Raw genomic sequence first — 18,569 nt, 5'->3', positions numbered from 1 at the left:
AACCTGCATATAGATATTTGGGCAGCTTTATTCATAACTGCCAAAGCTTGGAAGCAATCAAAATATCCTTCTGTAGCAACACCCATTTATGATAAAAACTCTCGCCAAAGTGGGTATAGAGGGAACATATCTCAACATAATAAAAGCTATATATGATAAACCTACAGCCAGCATAGTTCTCAACGGTGAAAAACTCAAAAGCTTCCCACTAAAATCTGGGACAAGACAAGGATGCCCACTATCGCCACTCCTATTCAACATAGTCCTGGAAGTCCTAGCCACAGCAATCCGGCAAGAGAAAGAAATAAAAGGGATCCAAATTGGAAAAGAAGAGGTAATAGTGTCATTATATGCTTATGACATGTTACTACATATAGAAAACCCTAAAAGGTCCACACAAAAGCTACTAGAGCTGATTGAAGAATTCAGCAAGGTAGCAGGTTAGAAAATTAATGTTCAAATATCAGTTGCATTTCTTTACACTAACGATAAAGCAACAGAAAAAGAAAGTAAAGAAACAATCCCCTTTAAAATAGCACCCAAAGTAATAAAATATCTGGGAATAAATCTAGCCAAGGAGGTGAAAGAATTATACACAGAAAACTATAAACCATTGATGAAGGAAATTAAAGAAGACTTTAAAAAATGGAAAGATATTCCATGCTCTTGGATTGGAAGAATCAATATTGTTAAAATGGTCACACTGCCCAAGGCAATCTACAGATTTAATGCAATCCCTATCCAATTACCCAGGACATATTTCACAGAACTAGAACAAATCATAATAAAATTTATATGGAACCATCAAAGACCTAGAATTGCTAAAGCATTACTGAAGAGAAAGAAAGAGGCTGGAGGAATAACTCTTCCAGACTTCAGACAATACTATAGAGCTACAGTCATCAAGACAGCATGGTATTGGTACCAAAACAGACATATGGACCAATGGAACAGAATAGAGAGCCCAGAAATGAACCCACAAACCTTTGGTCAACTAATCTTCGACAAAGGAGGCAAGAATATACAATGGAATAAAGACAGTCTCTTCAGCAAATGGTGTTGGGAAAACTGGACAGCAGCATGTAAAACAATGAAGCTAGAACACACCCTTACACCATATACAAAAATCAACTCAAAATGGATTAAAGACTTAAACATAAGACAAGATACAATAAACCTCCTAGAGGAAAACATAGGCAAAACATTATCTGACATACATTTCAAAAATTTTCTCCTATAAGAAATAAAAGCAAGAATAAACAAATGGGACCTAATGAAACTTACAAGCTTCTGCAGAGCAAAGGTAACCAGAAATAAAACAAGAAAAAAACCTACGGAATGGGAGAAAATTTTTGCTAGTGAAACCGACAAAGGCTTGATCTCCAAAATATATAAGCAGCTCATATGACTCAATAAGAAAAAAATAAACAACCCAATCCAAAAACGGGCAGAAGACCTAAACAAGCAATTCTCCAAGGAAGACATACAAATGATCAAAAAGCACATGAAAAAATGCTCAATTTCACTAATTATCAGAGAAATGCAAATCAAAACTACAATGAGGTATCACCTCACACCAGTCAGAATGGCCGTCATTCAAAAATCCACAAATGACAAATGCTGGAGAGGCTGTGGAGAAAGGGGAACCCTCCTACACTGCTGGTGGGAATGCAGTTTGGTGCAGCCACTATGGAAAACAGTGTGGAGATTCCTCAAAAGACTAGGAATAGACTTACCATATGACCCAGGAATCCCACTCCTGGGCTTGTACCCAGAAGGAAATCTACTTCAGGATGACACCTGCACCCCAATGTTCATAGCAGCACTATTTACAATAGCCAAAACATGGAAACAGCCTAAATGTCCATCAACAGGTGACTGGATAAAGAAGAGGTGGTATATTTATACAATGGAATACTACTCAGCTATAAAAACCGACAACATAACGCCATTTGCAGCAACATGGATGCTCCTGGAGAATGTCATTCTAAGTGAAGTAAGCCAGAAAGAGAAAGAAAAATACCATATGAGATCGCTCATATGTGGAATCTAAAAAACAAAAACAAAAATAAACAAACAAACAAAAACAAAGCATAAATACAGGACAGAAATAGACTCACAGACAGATAATACAGACCTGTGGTTACCAGGGGGGTGGAGGGTGGGAAGGGATAGACTGGGATTTCAAAATTTTAGAATAGATAAACAAGATTACACTGTATAGCACAGGGAAATATACACAAAATGTTATGATAACTCACAGAGAAAAAAATGTGACAATGAGTGTGTATATGTCCATGAATGACTGAAAAATTGTGCTGAACACTGGAATTTGACACAACATTGTAAAATGATTATAAATCAATAAAAAATGCTTAAAAAATCCTTCTGTAGGTAAATGGATAAGTAAACTGTGGTTCATCCAGAAAATGGAATGTTACTCAGCACTCAAAAATATGAGCTATCTCCTCAAGCCATGAAAAGAGTGGAAACTTGAATGCATATTACTAAGTGAAAGAAGGCAGGCTAAAAAGGCTAAGTATTGTATAATTCCAACTATATAACCTTCTGGATTAGGGAAAACTATGGAAACAGCAAAAAAATTAGTGATTGCCTGGGGTTGGGGGTGTGGGAGAGGGAAGAGCCGGCAGAGCACAGAGGACTTTTAGGGCATGAAAATATTCTGTATGATATTATAATGAAGGATGCATGTCATCAAGCATTTGTCCAAATCCATAGACTGTACAACACCAAGAGTGAACTGTAATGTAAACTATGGACTTGGGGTAATAATGATGTATCAATCAATGTAGATTAATCAACTGGAGCAAATGTGTCACTCTGGTGGGAAATGTTGACGATGGGGGAGGCCATGCATGCATGAGGGCAGAGGACAAGTATGAAATCTCTGTACCTTCCTCTCAATTTCACTGTGAACCTAGGACTGCTCTAAAAAAATAATTTTTAAAAAAACTTCCTTGTTTTCTGCTCATTCACCCTCTTCTGTGGTTCCTTCTTCCCTCACTCACTTGGCTCACTCTTCTGCTGTCCCTTTTTCAGTGTTAACCTTGGACATTGCCTGGCTTCCTTAAGATAACTCAATGCTAACTGAGTAGCTATTAACTTTTCTGTTGAGACCCGCATGTCTCCAAACTCAGTGTGACTGGCATCTCAGATTGTTGTCTTTTGCGGGGCCCTGTTAGGGAGGTGGCTGGCCTCCCTCATGGGCTCAGTCTAATCATTTCCCATTTATTAGTTTTATCGATCACCACCCCCTGAGGGATGACAGAAACCCTGGCACAGATATTAACTCCACAATATAGAACAAATCTGTTCATTGGCCAAGAGCTCTTTCATACACTGTTCAAAAGATTAAAGAAAGGCCACGACAACTTCACCCTTCATTTTTTGTCTGACCTATTTCTACCTTCCCCGTCTGAATTGTTAACAATGTTCTATATTATTTTTCAAGACAAGCATCCCAGCCAAAAAAAAAAAAGTTTCTTTATGAACGTTTTTATTGGATTGAGCCAGAGCAAGTCTCCCACAATCTGACTGCCTGGAGCCCCGGGGCGCCAAGAGCGCTGGGCAGGAGCTGCTGTCCTTGCCGAGCAGACCTCCAAACAGCCTGCACCAAGCCTTCCTGCCTCTGCCCTTTATGCAGAGACTACACAGCCAGTTCCCTATCCAGCAGATTCAATTTATGGCATTTTATTTTCCAAGTTTGGCACTTTAGGGAAATCAGGCTTACCAATCAGGCCATCTTAAAAGGAGCTTATAATCCAATGTAGTTTCCAACTGAATGAGAAAACTGAAGTTGTGCTTTGATTTTTCATGACTTGGCTTTCTTTTGTTGGTCAGTCAACAAATCTTTATTGAGTGCTGGATCCATGTCCAGTGTTGGGCAGTAGGAGGGCAGATAAGACAGCGGAATGCCAGCCTTTGTGCGGCGAACTGTCTGGCCTACTGGCTCTCTTTCCACAATCATCTCTCTATAAGGTGATGGAATTAAAGGGGATGGCATTTGCTTACAGAGCCATTCATCACATGAAAGAGGTAGTACCATCGTATGCTTACAGCAGCGCTCGGAGAGGCTTAGGCAATATTAGGTAAAGTGACTTTCCCTTTATACCATCACAATGACAGTAAGTGCCTACAGAGATGGCCACTTACCAAGTCAGTAATAATGTTTATAAAATATATTGTAGATTTTGGAAGACAGCCACTAGGTGAATTGCAAAATGTAAAACTTTTCCCAGTTTTCCTCTCCAATTCATTTGAAAATTGAACATTACTCCTGAAAGAAAAACAGGAAACTAGCCTTTTGAATTGAGTTGCTTGCTATGGGCTGCTTTAAGGGTAACTGGGCACAGCAATTGTTGATGAGAAAGAATGGCAGCCCTCTGGAGAATTGGGCAATCAGTGTGAAAGCACTCCACCTATAGCCAGGACTTTTGAATTTCAGATGTGACCTGTGTCAACTCCCACTAATCCAAGGCAGCGGTGTTACACAGTAGAGATTTATAACTGGTGAAGTTTTATTAAATCGCACAATAGGTTAGTGCTCTAGATTCATCATAACTGTATGGAAAGCCAGTCCAAGACCAACAGCACCTCTCATTCATTCAGAGATCTTTGATACAAAGATACCACACACACACAGTCTGCGTGAAGCGAAAGAGCAAGAAATTTGGTTCACCGTCCAGATTTCTGTGAATTAGGCCTTCTGCATCAAGATACAAAAACGTCAAGATAATTGTTTAAAAAAACTTTTCAACCAAGTGTTTTGGCATAAAACAGTTAAAATCAACCTTTCTCTTTTCCATCGCTCTGCAGGAGAAGGATGATCTAGAGGCAAGAATGGACCAAACATATCTGGAATTACATCATGTGAAGGGACAAAATCAAAGGCATGCCCTTTGCCTGTAAGTAGTTGTTCTTTCTGTCGCATCAAGCTTATTTTCTGGATTATTTTCAGAACATATCACTGAGGTTAATCCATTGTTACATTCTTGCAAACTCTGAAAATAAACATCAGAAGATAAACTTTAGCGTCTCTCTTGCCCTTTTAAGGAATGTTCAGCTAGTTTTTATCATCAAAGTAGCCCTTTTGGGAGTAATCCTTCATGTGTATAAAATCACATTGACTATAAAGAAATATTTTAAAAAGGAAACAAATTGTTCAGAAATTGGTATATAATATTTACTTAATAAATATTTGTTGAATCAAGGAACAAATTATGGATGACTGGATTAAAACTGGTATTGTGATGGAAAAAAGTTTTGCTTTTCAAGTGCATTTTTTGGGAAGGAAATTTCATTAGCAAATTTAAATTATACCAGTTGGGAAGCTTTTGATTAAAAGAAAACAATTTTTTGCTTGAAAGAAAAAAAAAAAAACTAAAAGTGGCTTTAAACTAGGAATTGATTCTTTCCTGTAAAAGAAGCCTGGAAGTAGGCAGGTCCAGTACAGTTAACCCAGCAGCACAATGAAGGCATCAAATAACAGGCTCTCTCCCTCATTTTCTTGGTTGCCCTCAGCACACTGCTGTTCATCCTTAGGAATGTCCACCCAGTTTCAAAATGACTGCTGTAGTTTCCAACATCACATCCCCACCAAGAGCACGCAAGTGCAGGATAAAAGGAATTTCTTCTGAAAAGCATCTTCTTACCAAAGAGAACCTGTCCAGAACCCCTTCCCTAGCATACCTATTCATCTCATTCTCAAGCTGGATCACAGATCCACTGCGAAACCAGTCACTGGCAAACAGATACGGGTCCACCATAATGGTTTTAGAAAAATGGTGATTAGCACAACTAGGGGGTTGGCCCACCTTCCCAGAGCACACTGCTGCTTGTACCTGAACAAGTTTAGAGTTCTGTGTGCAAAGAAGAACTGGGGAGACAATCAACTTTGCTTTAGTTACAAAATTTTCCAGAACAACTTTCTCTTCTTTGTGTAGTGGGACAGAAAAGGGGTGATGTTTTAATAACTTCGGCTTTTTCACCTTCTAGGATGTAGTGAAGAATTACATTGGAAAATGATTGCTCTTTTGTTTTAGAGAAAAGTGTTGTAACCCTACCAGTTACTTCTTCAGAACAGTAGTAAGAAAATAAGGAACTTGGGGGCTTGAGTCTAGGGTAAGTGTGACTATGGGAGACTGACTCTTCTGAGCAGGAGATGGCCCCACAGAGCAGCAGGCAGGGCCCAAGGAGACAGGAACACTCAGAGACGCCAGGAGCAAAGGCTTCTGCTACTGCCTTTCGAGTTTTCCCTTCCTGCACTGAAATGGCCTTATGACAGGTAGCTTCAAGCATTCAGTAAATCTTGTCAACTGCATCTCAATGTCAACTTTATATTAGCAATACCTGGTGTAAAAAAGGAGCACAAGAGCAAGTTAGGAAGAGCAGCCTGAAAAAGCAATTTGAGAATAGCAGGAAGCATCCATCCAGAAGAGGAAAATCCACAGAAGCCGAAAGTAGATTAGTGATGCCAGGGGTTGGGGCGACTGGGGAGAAATGGATAATGACTTCTATTGTGTACAGGATTTCTTTTTGGGATGATGAAAATGTTCTAGAATTAGACAGTAGTAACAGTTGTACAATTCTATAAACATACTAACGACTATTGTGCACTTAAAATGAATGAATTTTATGGTATGTAAATTATATTTCAATAAAGCTGATTTTTTTTTAAAGTGATCAGCCCAGCAGCTGGGAGCAGGAAGAAATCAGCAGCACTGAGCAGGCTCAGTGAGTCCTCAGAAACACTAGAGAAGGTCTGTACTTCCCAGGATTATTTAAGAAGAAGGAATAAGTGATTTTATTTGAATATGAAAAGAGAGATGGACCCAAAAGGCTGGGGTTTTGGGGCTTGGCTATAATAGCAACTGAACCCCTCACTCCCTTCTGTTTTCATGGTACCTCAACTGCTCTCTCGGTTGCTTAGCACTCACAAACAGAACACTGTTCATACACACACACACACAGGTTGTATCCTTTTCTTTTTTTGAGGACAGTAGAAAGGAATCATGACTAGAGCCTGGGTCCTCAGTGAGTTACAAAATTAACAAGCACTGGAACTGCCCTCCACCACTGCCGCCCTCTCCAGCTTGATGATGTCAGGTTGAATGCTTTGCAACAAGAGGCAGAATAGCATAATGGTGAGACAGCTGGACACGGAGTCAGACTACCTGGGTTCAGATCAGCTCCTGCATCTGCAAGTTCCCAGCTATGAGACCAGGGCAAGTTACCCAGCCTCCCCATACCTCAGTTTACCCCTTGTATCACTGGGATAATATTAATGCCCCCCTCCCCATAGGACTATTGTGAGAATTACATAATGAGTCCATGCACAATATTTAGAACTGCACCTAACAAATAATAAGCACTGTAATAATAAGCCTCAGGTATTATTATTCATAATAGTGTACAATGTACAACACTGCTCCAGTGTCCAGGGAATTTGTGAAGCATAAATGTAGGGCTGACTCAGCTGAATTATAAATGGAAGAGAAAGACAATAGGGAAAACCATGGGTTGTTAGAGACCATGGGTGCCCCGCCAGATGGTAATTTGCAAGAGACCAGGGTGGCATAGCTAATCCCTAGTCAGGTGCAGGGGATAAAGTTTGTGTGGTGAAAATGCAAAAGCAAAAGCAAAAGCAAAAGCAAAAGCAAAACCAACAAAAAACCTTTTTTGGTTCTTTATTCCACCCTATTGCTAAGAACAATTACTTTATATTTATGTCACTTGGGACTCTTTGGATTGCAACTGGCAGAAATTTTAACTTGAAATGACTTAAGCAAATAACTACAATAAAAAAAAAAGACTTTGTTTTATGTACCTGACAATCTGAGGGATAGTACTATCTTAAGTGAAAATCAGCTTGATTGCAGGGCCACATGAAGTCACCAGGACACAGTTTTTTCCCCCATCTCTCTACCTCTGGTCCACCTCTCTGTGTTGATTCCTTCCTATTATATCTTTTCCAGGTGGAAAGATGACAACAGCATATCTGCATCCCCTCCCCTCAATCCCATCCTCCTAGGTTCAAGTCCAGTAAGAAAGAAATATGCAACTTAAATCTTGCCAAAATTATCCTTATACTTCATTGGCTCTGACCAGGTCCCATGACCATCCTGAACAATGGAATTCCCAATTGAAGGAGATACTTTGATTGGATTAGCCGGAGTCACACACTGAGGGCGCAAGGATGGAGCTAATACTATCTGAACCACATGAACTCAGAAGTGCGAAGAGGGGGTTCCCTAAACGGGATGGGCAAGCCCATTTTACCAGATGTGTGGCCTGCTATCCCATGTTCTGCTCACAGGCTCTCTTTTGAACTCCGCTGTTTTATCTCAGGAGCAGGACAAAGCAGATGCAGAGAGGAATATATCTAGAATTGGAAGTATTTATTATTTCTGTAGGGGGCAGGGGATGGGGGTGGCCAGGGAGAGGGTCCAGTTTCAGCAGATGCTGTGATGAAGTCCAGCCTGGCAGAGCTAACATGGTATCTAGAGACAGAGGCAACAGATGAGTCAGGTCAGCAGTCATCATCTGGAGGTTAACATGAAAGTTATAGGCATCATAGCAGATAATTGGAATGTGGTAAAAGAAAACCCAGAAGTAGGAGAGATTTCCTACTGCAAGATGAGAAGGGAATTGATACTAATGACAACTACCATGGCAACCAATCTCAATGTGCATTGACTCTTGCTCAGAGTGCACTTGGGAGTGGGAGTTGCCCACACTCACATGTGTTTATCACCATTGCTTGAGGGCAGGAGTGGCCAACACTCATCACAAGGTGCAGAGGGCGAGAGTTACAATAAGGGCCAGTAGCTTTGGGTGATTTTCTTTTCTTTTGGAACCTTCCTTAGGAATGTTTAGCATCCCTTCACAACTGCTGCTTTTACAGAAATTGAGCAGACTTTTCAAAAGTCTTCAGCCAGGACTTCTGGTTCCAGATCCATCGTGTAAAGAGCTTGAAAGTTGTTATTCCCATCCTTACAAGCAGAGAAAGATGAACAAACTGAAAATCAATGACTTTTCAAGGATCCATCAAAGAACTGAGGTCACAGGGCAAACGGTCAACCCCAAATCTAGATTGACAGATGAATTCAGAAAATTACAACAGAGACCTCCTTATCTGGAGCAGAAGCCACTGGAGCTATAAATAGGTAGAAGTACTTATATGGTAAATTTTATACATCTCTGGAGGCTGAATATGGACTATCATGAGAGGAAGAAATGCCTGGGGGCCATAGACTTAGGGGACTCCCCACATTTTCATGGGTTTACCTTCCAGGAAACTTTGGCACCCTTGCAGAAGGAGGGAAAGAGTAATCATTGTGAAATATGCCCAGAGGGTTTTCCGCAACAAAGGCTTCCTCTCCAGGGGCAGAGACTTACCAGAGCCTTTTCCCATTCTAGGCCCTTCTGGCCTTCTTGTCTCTTTCTCAGGGGAGACAAAAGAAAAGTCTAAGAAACATTTGTGCATGTCGCAGCCCAGGGACACAGGCCACTAAGAGACTGAGAAGTAATAATAAGATTATAGAGCACTTCCCCTCCCCTCCACTTTACCAGCACACCAACAAGGCTCCAGTGTAGTTAAGAGTGGATTACAGCTGTAAGAGCTGCAAGAGTGTCAAATTCTATTTAAGGAGAAGTTCTTAGAGAAGCCCAAAGACAACAGGGAGATAAAAATGAGAACGCTAGAGGGACTTAACGACTCTGGCACCTACACTTGCAGCAAACATGAAACAGAGCCTAACTCCTAGCCATCTCAATATGAAGTCTCACATTAGAAGCATATTTACCTTGGTTTCTATTATCCCATCTGGCTTTCAACAACAACAACAAAATTATAAGGTATGTTAAATAACAAGGACAAAACATGTCTGAATAGACAAAGCAAGCATCAGAACCAGACTCAGATATGACACAGATTCTGGACTCATCAGCCAGGCAATTTAAAGTAGTGATTATTAATATGCTAATGGATCTAATGGGAAAAGTAGACAACAAGCTAGAGCAGACGGGCGATGTGTGCAGGGAGATGGAAATTCTGAGAAAGAATTCAAAGGAAATGCTAGAAGTTTCTTTTTTTTTTTTTTTTAATTGAAACACTGTGATGGAAAGGAAGAATGCCTTTGATGGGCTCATGAGCAGACTGGACATGGCCAAAACAAGACTCAGTAAGCTTGCAGATAGGTCAACTGAAACTTCTTAAACTAAAATGCCCCCCAAAATCTTCTGTTAGTTAGGGAATTGTGAGTTTCACCCAGCTTTGTCTTGGTGAAGAATTACTCACAAAGACTATTAGGCCTTCTGGCCCCACTTTTGTAGGAAGTCTTGCAGAAGTTTAGGTTACTGCTTCAGCTCTGCTCAGCAACCCACGGTAGCACGTACACACTTTCTCACCTGCAGTGTTCTGGGCAGTCATTTGCCCCAGAGCTTCTGATTGATCTATGCCTCAATTAACAACAGAGGGTTAGACAGCATTTAGGGGAGGGGCCAGCAGCAGGGCCAGCAATGAGCAGCTCTGACATCATGCCATGTCCCACAGACAGATTCCAGCTGCGAAGTGGCAAGTGAGTGTGAGGCAGGGCCTCCATCTTGAAGAACTGATAGAGGAATAGATTGTCGAGTCTGGGACCAGACACCCACAGGGGTATAGAAAAGGGGCACATTCTCAGAAAAGGGAGAATCCAAGTCATTAGAACTGGGGCACAAAGACTTGGTCAGTCAAGCAACAGTGATGACTTCCAGGGGAGTCCCTGCCACGGTGAGGTCCTGGAGAGTATTAGAAGTCTCCTTCCTGTCCGACTCGGTACTTTGTCAGAGCCCAAAGGTCAGAGAGGACCTGAGTCTATAGACGGGCTCACATGTTACTGACAGTGGAGGAAGGATTTGCAAGCCAGGCCAGGCCTGCCACCTGTTCATGCCCTCCTGCGGCTGAGCCCCAGGCACTGACTCCCATTCTGCCCTGTCCTGTGACTCACTTTCTTACTCCGTGTAGAAACTCCCAAGCTTTGCCCAAACCAATGCGCTTGGCACTTTTGATCTTCCTGGGTTTTGCCTATCCTCCCTCCCACTCCCACCCCTCCCGCCATAGGTGTCTGTGATGGTTATTTTTCTGTGTCAACTTGTCTAGGCTGTGGCGCTCAGTTGTTTGGTCCAACAGTAGTTAGTCTAAATGTTGCTGTGAAGATACTTTTTAGATGTGATTAGTATTTACACTCAGTGGATTTTGAGTAAAGGAGATTACCTTCCATAATGTGGGTGGGCCTTATCTAATCAGCTGAAGGCCTTAAGAGCAAAGAATGAGGTTTGCAGAAGCAGCAGCAATTCTGCCTCAAGACTGCAACATAAATCCCAACCGGAGTTTCTCACTTGCTGGCCTGCCCTACAGATTTTAGATTCACCAACTCCCACAATTGGCAATTCTTTAAAGTCTCTCTCTCTCTCTTTCAGATAGTTAGATAGATAGATAGATAAATAGACAGATAGATAGATCAATCTTCTAGGTTTTCTACACACATACACACACACCTTCACCTTCTTGGTTCTGTTTCTCTGGAGAACTCTACTGATTCAATGTCTCTACAAGTTTGTTGACAGTTATCTTTTTGTAATAAATGCAACTCACAGTTTTAACCAAAAGGGACTTTTTTGAGTGAAAAACAATCATTCTACCCATTTATCTAATAGTGGAATTAACAAAAATATATATTTATTTTGTTCAACTTCGCTGCTTTTCACTAATTCTCAGCTTCAGAGACTTGCAGCCGGATGCTGCCTTCTGGCATGTTGGCATTAAAATTAATGCTGATTTTGAAAGAAGTCATTATAACTCTAGCCAACCATTTCTAACTGCAGCCATATGAGAGCTCCTACATCTTAAATGGCTTGTAGAAGTACCTATGGAAACAGCCAATTACCCATGAAAACTAGTAAACCAGAACCAACCACAAACCATCACAAGGACACTTACCAGCTTGTAGAGACAAACTGATGCCTCTGCTTTTTGGTTTGTTTTGATTTTGGAAAATAAAGAAAAATATATGCTGCCATCTGAGAGTCTCAGGAACATGCTGGCAAATAATGAGTGCCTTCAACCTCCAAGTGCTTCTCCTGGAGGGGGCTGGCAGGAAGACATCCCCCTCGCTGCCTGCTACTGTTACATCTCAAACTCCATGTTAACTGAAGTCGGATGTGGATGGCTTTCATAGGCAGCAGGAGGCAGGACTTTATTTTGCTTTATAACAGTTTGCTTAACTGGAATGAGAGTGTTTTTGATATTATTGTTGTTTTAAACCAAACTGCCATGCTGGCTTAGGAAGTTCCTGATGGGGTGGCTCCTGTATCCCAGATACTAAACACCATACATTGAAGGCAGACACAGCCACACAACAACAATAAAACAAAGGTGCCCAAAACAAATGTCTAACAATATAACTTTAAGCAGATAGACACATACTTTATTTTGACAAATTTAGGATAGAAAAATATCATAAAGTGAATATAGCAGTTGCTCTTTTTATAACACGGTTTGGGATGTGCAGTGGATTTTGAAAGGCTAGCTTTAACAGAATGGTCTCATTTCTGTCTGGCTTCAGTTAATACTGAATTGTATGCCAGCCATTGCATTTACTTGAAAGGATACTGGACACAGTGAAACTGTTTTTATAAAAGGCTCAGGCATTCAAAAATAAATATTATAAAGCAATGAACCAAACCAACCTTTAAAATATTTTTATAATCACCAAAAGCCAACTTTAAACTTCAGGACTAAAGCTAAGAACTCATATTCTCAAAATAGCTTTAAATTTTTCTACCAATGTATAATAGAATCGTAGAGCACTCATATTTTTTTTCAAAATGAGGAAAAGTGAGCGTAAACATGATATTTCAGATGACTATAAACAGTAAACATCAACTCAGTATCCTTAAATATGTTATTTCAATAATATACTCTTTGCCCAGCTGGCCATAAAAACTGCAACTCTATCATCAAAAAGGTGCCCCTGCATGTAATCTTTGAGCTTATTAATTGCTGTCATCATTTCTACACACCATCTTTGGAGGGGGTGGTTGAGGGACTCTTGGTACATGCAGATGTTTGGTTACGGTTGTAAAGACAAAAAAAAAAATGTGCCAGGAGTCTGCAGCTGAAACCCTGCCTTACTTGGTTAAGAACCTTCACATTCTTTTGTCTCTGTGATGCCTCCGGTAAACTCATGCTAAATAATTCACATGGGTGTTAATTTTGTTGCTGTCAGTCCATTCAGCTTCTTTCCTTGCTTTTCTCCCCTACGCCTCAAAGCATATACTTGGGCGGCCTCTCATTAAAGTATGTTATCTCTAACATATAAAATAAGTGTATGTACATATATACATAACAGGCATTTCCTTTTCAAGGACTGGGTAACTCCTCATTTTCTATTAAATAATCCTTCTTCATATACTTGGTTCCCCTAACTAGCCTCCACACTTCGAGGTAAGCATCCTTTAATGACCTTTTGCTCACTTCTTCAGGGCTGTCTGAGATCCTGGAGCTCCTAGCCAGCAGCGGGACTCCTCTGGGGCGGCCCCTTGCCTCTTGCCCACCCTGCTGAGTGGAGCCACCTGTAGCCATCCCCACTTTTGACCCGCCATTTCCGCCCTCCGCGGGCAGCTCCTCCATGATGAACGGCAGCTGGTCTCCACCTGGCTGCGCCTCCTCTCCCCCAGGCTGCGTCTCCAGGTCCTCGTAGTTGCTCTGCTTTCTGGTCTCCAAGAATTTGGCCACACAGTAAATGATGGAGCCCAGGGTGTTCACCACGACCCCGGCAATGAATAAAGAGGTGGGCTCCACATCGCTGAAGGCCACCATACCCACCGTGATGGTGGCGATGCTCTTCACCACGCCCACGAAGCTGGTGGTCACCGCCGAGTTGATGTAGGTGCAGTGCAATGTGGTGAAGTTCATGGCACAGCCGATCAGGATGCAGGCCACGAAGATGCACACCATGGCCGGGTCCTTCCAGCCGGGGAAGGCCCAGGCGTGGATAGAGTCGGTGCTAGCGAAGGAGAAGATGACCAGCAGTGGGGTGGCGCAGACAGCGATGACGTACTGCGCGGTGAGAGGCCCGTGCTCCGTGTCTGCGCTTGCCTTCTGGATGAGCACCAGGTAGGCGGCATGCACCAGCACCGCCAGCACGCCCGTAACGTACCCGATGGGGTCGCCTGTCAGGTCGCCGGCTCCTGAAGCGCATCAAGTGGACGGAGGAGCCGGGGCAGGAAGGAAAAAGAGGAGACACCGGGTTGGCGCGGGTGGGTATCTATCCACTCGGGCAACGCGTCGGGTTGGAAAGTAGACGGGGTTCGCGCCTCAGCTCTGCCCACGGGTTTCAAATGGAAGAGTCAAGCCCAGTCTATGCCCAGTTGGACGCAGGAGGAGAGGCGCGCCTGGTCTCTTGTCTACCTCTATTCATGACAGAGGCCCCGACAACGCAGATGCCCTCGGAGTGGGCGCTGTGGCTTTCCCGAGCTGGCACGGAGGTCACCCAGGCGCGTGGTACTCCTGCCCCCTCCATGGGGCGCTAGAGGAGACTGGGGGTTCCAGCTAGCCGTTTCTAACCCGGGGCCGGCTGGGCACAGGGCAAAGAACATCTCCCCCTCGACCCCCAAAGAAGGTTTCCCATTCCGCTGGCTCCCATCTCGCTCGGTCCTCCAACCCCGCCTCCCCCGGCCCACCGCCACCCACACTGGTCTCAATCCGGTGCCTTCTGCCTATCGCTCGCAGCCCCGGGCGCCGCGCCAGAGACCCCAGACTAGACCTGGGGCCCAAGCTTGGCTCCCATAGTCCCTCCCCACTTCGGCCCCGCGTGACCCAGGAAAGTTCACTGCCCCCTCCTTCCGGCTCGGTCGGGGGACTCCAGCGCCCAGGCTCTGGCAGCTCTCCCACCCCACCTGGAGGAAGGAGGGAATAAAGAGGAAAGACGGAGGCGGGGGGCGAGGAGGGAAGGGCGATATGCGGTGAGGCAGGGGCGGGGGTCGGAAGCCAAGAAAAGGTGGCGGGGGGAGGAGGTGGCTCTGAAGGAGGAGGCCGGAGCGCTAGGAAAGGCTCTGCTGGGTCTCAGAAGTCCGTTTTCGAGTCGAGCGACCGCGTTCAAAGCTCTCTCTCTGCCTCAGTCTCCCCATTTGGAAGTGAGGGCGTTACACTAAGTGATCCCAGCGGTCCCTGCCTGGGGTGGGGAGGGATGGATGCTGGGGGTCCGCGCGGGTCCCGCTCACCTGCCAGTGCCGCGCCGCAGGTGGTGATGAGCACGGCGGCGAGTACCCCGGGCGAGGGCGCGCCGTTCTTTAGCACCAGGACGCCGATGAGCATGGTGACCAGGGGTAGGCAGCGCTTGAAGACCACGTACATAGGCAGGCTGAGGCCGCGCAGGGACCAGAGCGTGAGGCTGGACTGCAGCGTGGAGAGCACGGCGACCCCCGCGAAGGAGCGTGCCAGGCTCAGGCCAAAGGGGGGCACCGCGATGAACCCGAGGCGGCGCAGCAGCTCCAGGCTCAGCGCCGCGGTGGAGCTGGTCAAGCACTGCACCAGGGTCAGGAAGGAGAACTGGTAGCGGCTGATGAGGAACTTGAGCAAGATGTTGAGGGAGCCCGAGAAGACCCCGTGAGCGATGGCCACGGTGATGCCCAGCACGCGGCCCCGGCACAGCTGCCGCATCGCGCCTGCACCCGGCGGTGGCGGAGCTCCGGGACCTGCGGGAGGAGAGCGGGGAAGAAAGCCGGGAGGAGCGGAGCGAGGGCGGCGAGGGTGCTCGCCCAAAGCCGCGGCGAAGGGCAGGGGGCCGCGGCTCAGCTGCAGAGGGCAGCTCCAGCCAGGCGTCCTCGCGGCGCGGCGGCTCCGCGTCCGACTGCCCCGCCGCTCCGGGGAGGCAGTGGCGGGGGCGGGGGACTCCGAAAAGTGGCAGGGGTGAGGGGCTGGTCTGAGAGGAGTGGCGGTAATCCTAGCGACAGCGATTTGTAAGTAGGTGACGAGCTACGATGGGTTGCGTCCCGCGCGGTGTCACCGTCAGGGAGGACGCTCTGCGGCTGGAAGTCCGGGCAGCTGCCCCAAGCGGGACTCGACCCGCGCCCCTCGGGCACTCAGCACGCACCCGGGCGGGCTCTCGGGACGCGATACTCTCTCTTCCTGCATTGCCAGCTGCCCCCGTTTGTCCCTTCTTCCCAGCTCCTAGGTGAAGGGCGCGGGCTGGGGGATCCCGGGCACAGCTAAAGACGTTAGAAACCATAGGGTTCCAGGGTCGGGCACCGTTTAATAGCCGCAACAAGTGACAGCGCCCTCAGCCCCATTCCCCTCGAGCTGCAGCTGCTTTTCCACTCACGGTTCCTCCCAGCGTAGCCGCTGGACCTTGCTCAACCAGGGAAGGGAAAAACGTCGGTGCCAGCGGGCTGCGGGGCTAGCTGATGCTCGGGCGCCAAAGCCCCAACACTGTAGGAACCCACGGCCCCAGGACGCTGCCCGGGCGTGCTTCAGAGGGTGAAGCTGGCCCCTTCCTGCCCTGGGCGACGCGCTCCCCAGTTCGCGCGCCTTTCAGAGAGGGACGTGGGACTACGTTCGCGGCTGGGAGCGGGGTAGAGGGGAAGTTCTGGGGGGCGCCGTGGCCTCACGGGGCTGCGGAGCCTGGGGGCGAGGGCACGGGCACCTGTTTCAAGTGAGGCAAAGATGTGAAACACGCAAAGAAAAAGCAGAAACTAAGTCTCTTAAGCGAGTAGCCTCTTTCGGTTCCGGTGGATAGCCTGGGTGAGCGGGGAGCGACTGGCCGCTCTGGGGAAGGAGATGGAGGTGGAGGCGGGGGATCGAGGGCGTGGCCACGGGGCAGGTGCCTCGGACGTACGGCAGAGACCGGGTGTAGCTCTCTCTGGATCCCCGGGAACCCACTGCCGCCTGAGGAACCGTCACGAGCCACTTGGCCGGACGGGACAACCCCTACCTCCGCCTCCTCGGCCCAGGTCACGTCTGCCCGCCACAGGACTTGTGAACTGTTTACTTCTTATTTGGCTAAGAGTAAAAAGAATGAAACTCATTTTCTGCTGGCACAAGACTTCTATGTCCCTTTGATCTGAATTTCGTTCCCTGGAAGCTAATGTCCATACACGTAAATTCAGCAGCAGCAGCAGACGGGTTCGCTCAGCGGAGGTCACCGCTAAGAATCAGACACAGTTTAGATTTCGCGCTACTAAAAACTTGACTTGGCCAAGGTTTGGGAGCTGAGAAGAGAGCTGGAAATCGCCGCGCCCCACCTCTCCTTTCCCTTAATTCCCATTCCCATTCCCCCCATTCCCGCCGGAATCCCAACCTTCTAACCCCCACATTGCTCTGACACTCACGATCCATTTCTCTAGGAAGTCTTTTGTTTCTTCCCCCCATATTTCCACCTCTGTGTTGAAAGCAACACTTCCAGCCCTGAGGCTGAAGCCACAGTTATGACTGCCGTGGCAGAAAAATAGCAGTTTACATCGGGGTCTGGCGGCACCGCTGCGATCCTTCATCTGGGCCGGCTTTGTAGTCTGGAAGCTCATTTTGGTGGGAGAGAGTCTGATTTCAACCAGTCCTCCAGCTCGTATGCCCAGGGCCTCATGGAACCCACTCTCTGCCCCCTAACAGGTCGGCACTCAAGAAAACGTTTGCAGAACGGCCCACTGTGCCAACTTTTCCAGGAATAACACTGGAAAGCATTATACTGAACCCTATACTTCTGGTTCCCTGGGGAATTCTTGGGTTTTTGTAGCTACAAGCTATGGTTACACACTATTGGCTATTTTAGGAACTCTGTTGTTCGAGTGTTGACATTCTTTCTTTGGGAAATAATGAGGTTTGAAGCAACAGTTGAATTTATGTTTATGTTGTGGTATAAGTATATACTCAAAGTACACTCAGATTAAAAAGCTTTGAAAATTAAATTTTTTGAGATGTCAGCAAATAACACATTTCTGCTTCTGGGGATCATTCCAATTAAAGGATTGTTGCTTTGAGCCATATTAAATGAATATAATAAAGAATTGTCTGCATGGACCTAGTTTTGGAATGATTCATTTCTGCCAGCAATTATAATTGCCTCCATTTGTGATACTAACATTAGGTAAAAGATTTGGGGCTGATTCAGCTATCTTACCCTTCTCATTTAGACAAGAATATTTAGCTTAATGTTGAAAACCTACATTGGCATGAAACAGTACATTTTCTCCACTTTACTGCATATAATTCTTTTCCATTAGGGCTTTCATTTTTTAAAAAATTAATACCAGCTCCCACACGAGTTATTAGATAAGCTCATAAAAGAAAAATGGGAAATCTCTTAAAGAAAAATGGGAAAAATAAGAATACTATGTTTAGCAAGGTTAATTGTACATACATGTAGAGCTGAAGGTCAAAAAGCTATTTGACCTACTGGTATCCAGGGTCTAGACCCGAGCTCCATTATCTCAGGAGCTACACAATAAATTTTGATGGCATTAAGTAAATCCTTCAACAAACATACAGAGCAAGTATTTTGTGCCAGCCAGTC

At 45.5% G+C, this 18,569-nt stretch overlaps 1 protein-coding gene across 1 annotated transcript; it reads right to left on the bottom strand.

Moving 5' to 3' along the window:
• Nucleotides 1-12,471: 12,471 nt before the first annotated feature.
• SLC35D3 (solute carrier family 35 member D3) lies at nt 12,472-16,145 on the bottom strand. Its single transcript, XM_006200086.4, has 2 exons — nt 15,286-16,145; nt 12,472-14,253 (listed from the first exon to the last, which is right to left on the bottom strand). The coding sequence occupies exons 1-2, from the start codon at nt 15,722-15,724 to the stop codon at nt 13,424-13,426; spliced, it is 1,269 nt and encodes a 422-aa protein (XP_006200148.1). The 5' UTR covers nt 15,725-16,145; the 3' UTR covers nt 12,472-13,423.
• Nucleotides 16,146-18,569: the final 2,424 nt, after the last annotated feature.

Source organism: Vicugna pacos, chromosome 8 (assembly GCF_048564905.1).
Source record: "Vicugna pacos chromosome 8, VicPac4, whole genome shotgun sequence".
Classification (NCBI taxonomy): Eukaryota; Metazoa; Chordata; class Mammalia; order Artiodactyla; family Camelidae; genus Vicugna; species Vicugna pacos.
Note: the sequence above shows the minus strand (reverse complement) of the source record. Positions and strands in the feature narration are given on the sequence as shown.

Excerpts from the sequence above, each read along its gene's own strand:
- SLC35D3 (XM_006200086.4), bottom strand. The coding sequence starts at position 15,724 with ATGCGGCAGCTGTGCCGGGGCCGCGTGCTGGGCATCACCGTGGCCATC. Across the intron at positions 14,254-15,285 it reads CTGCGGCGCGGCACTGGCAG|GAGCCGGCGACCTGACAGGC; the intron begins GTGAGCGGGACC and ends GATGCGCTTCAG.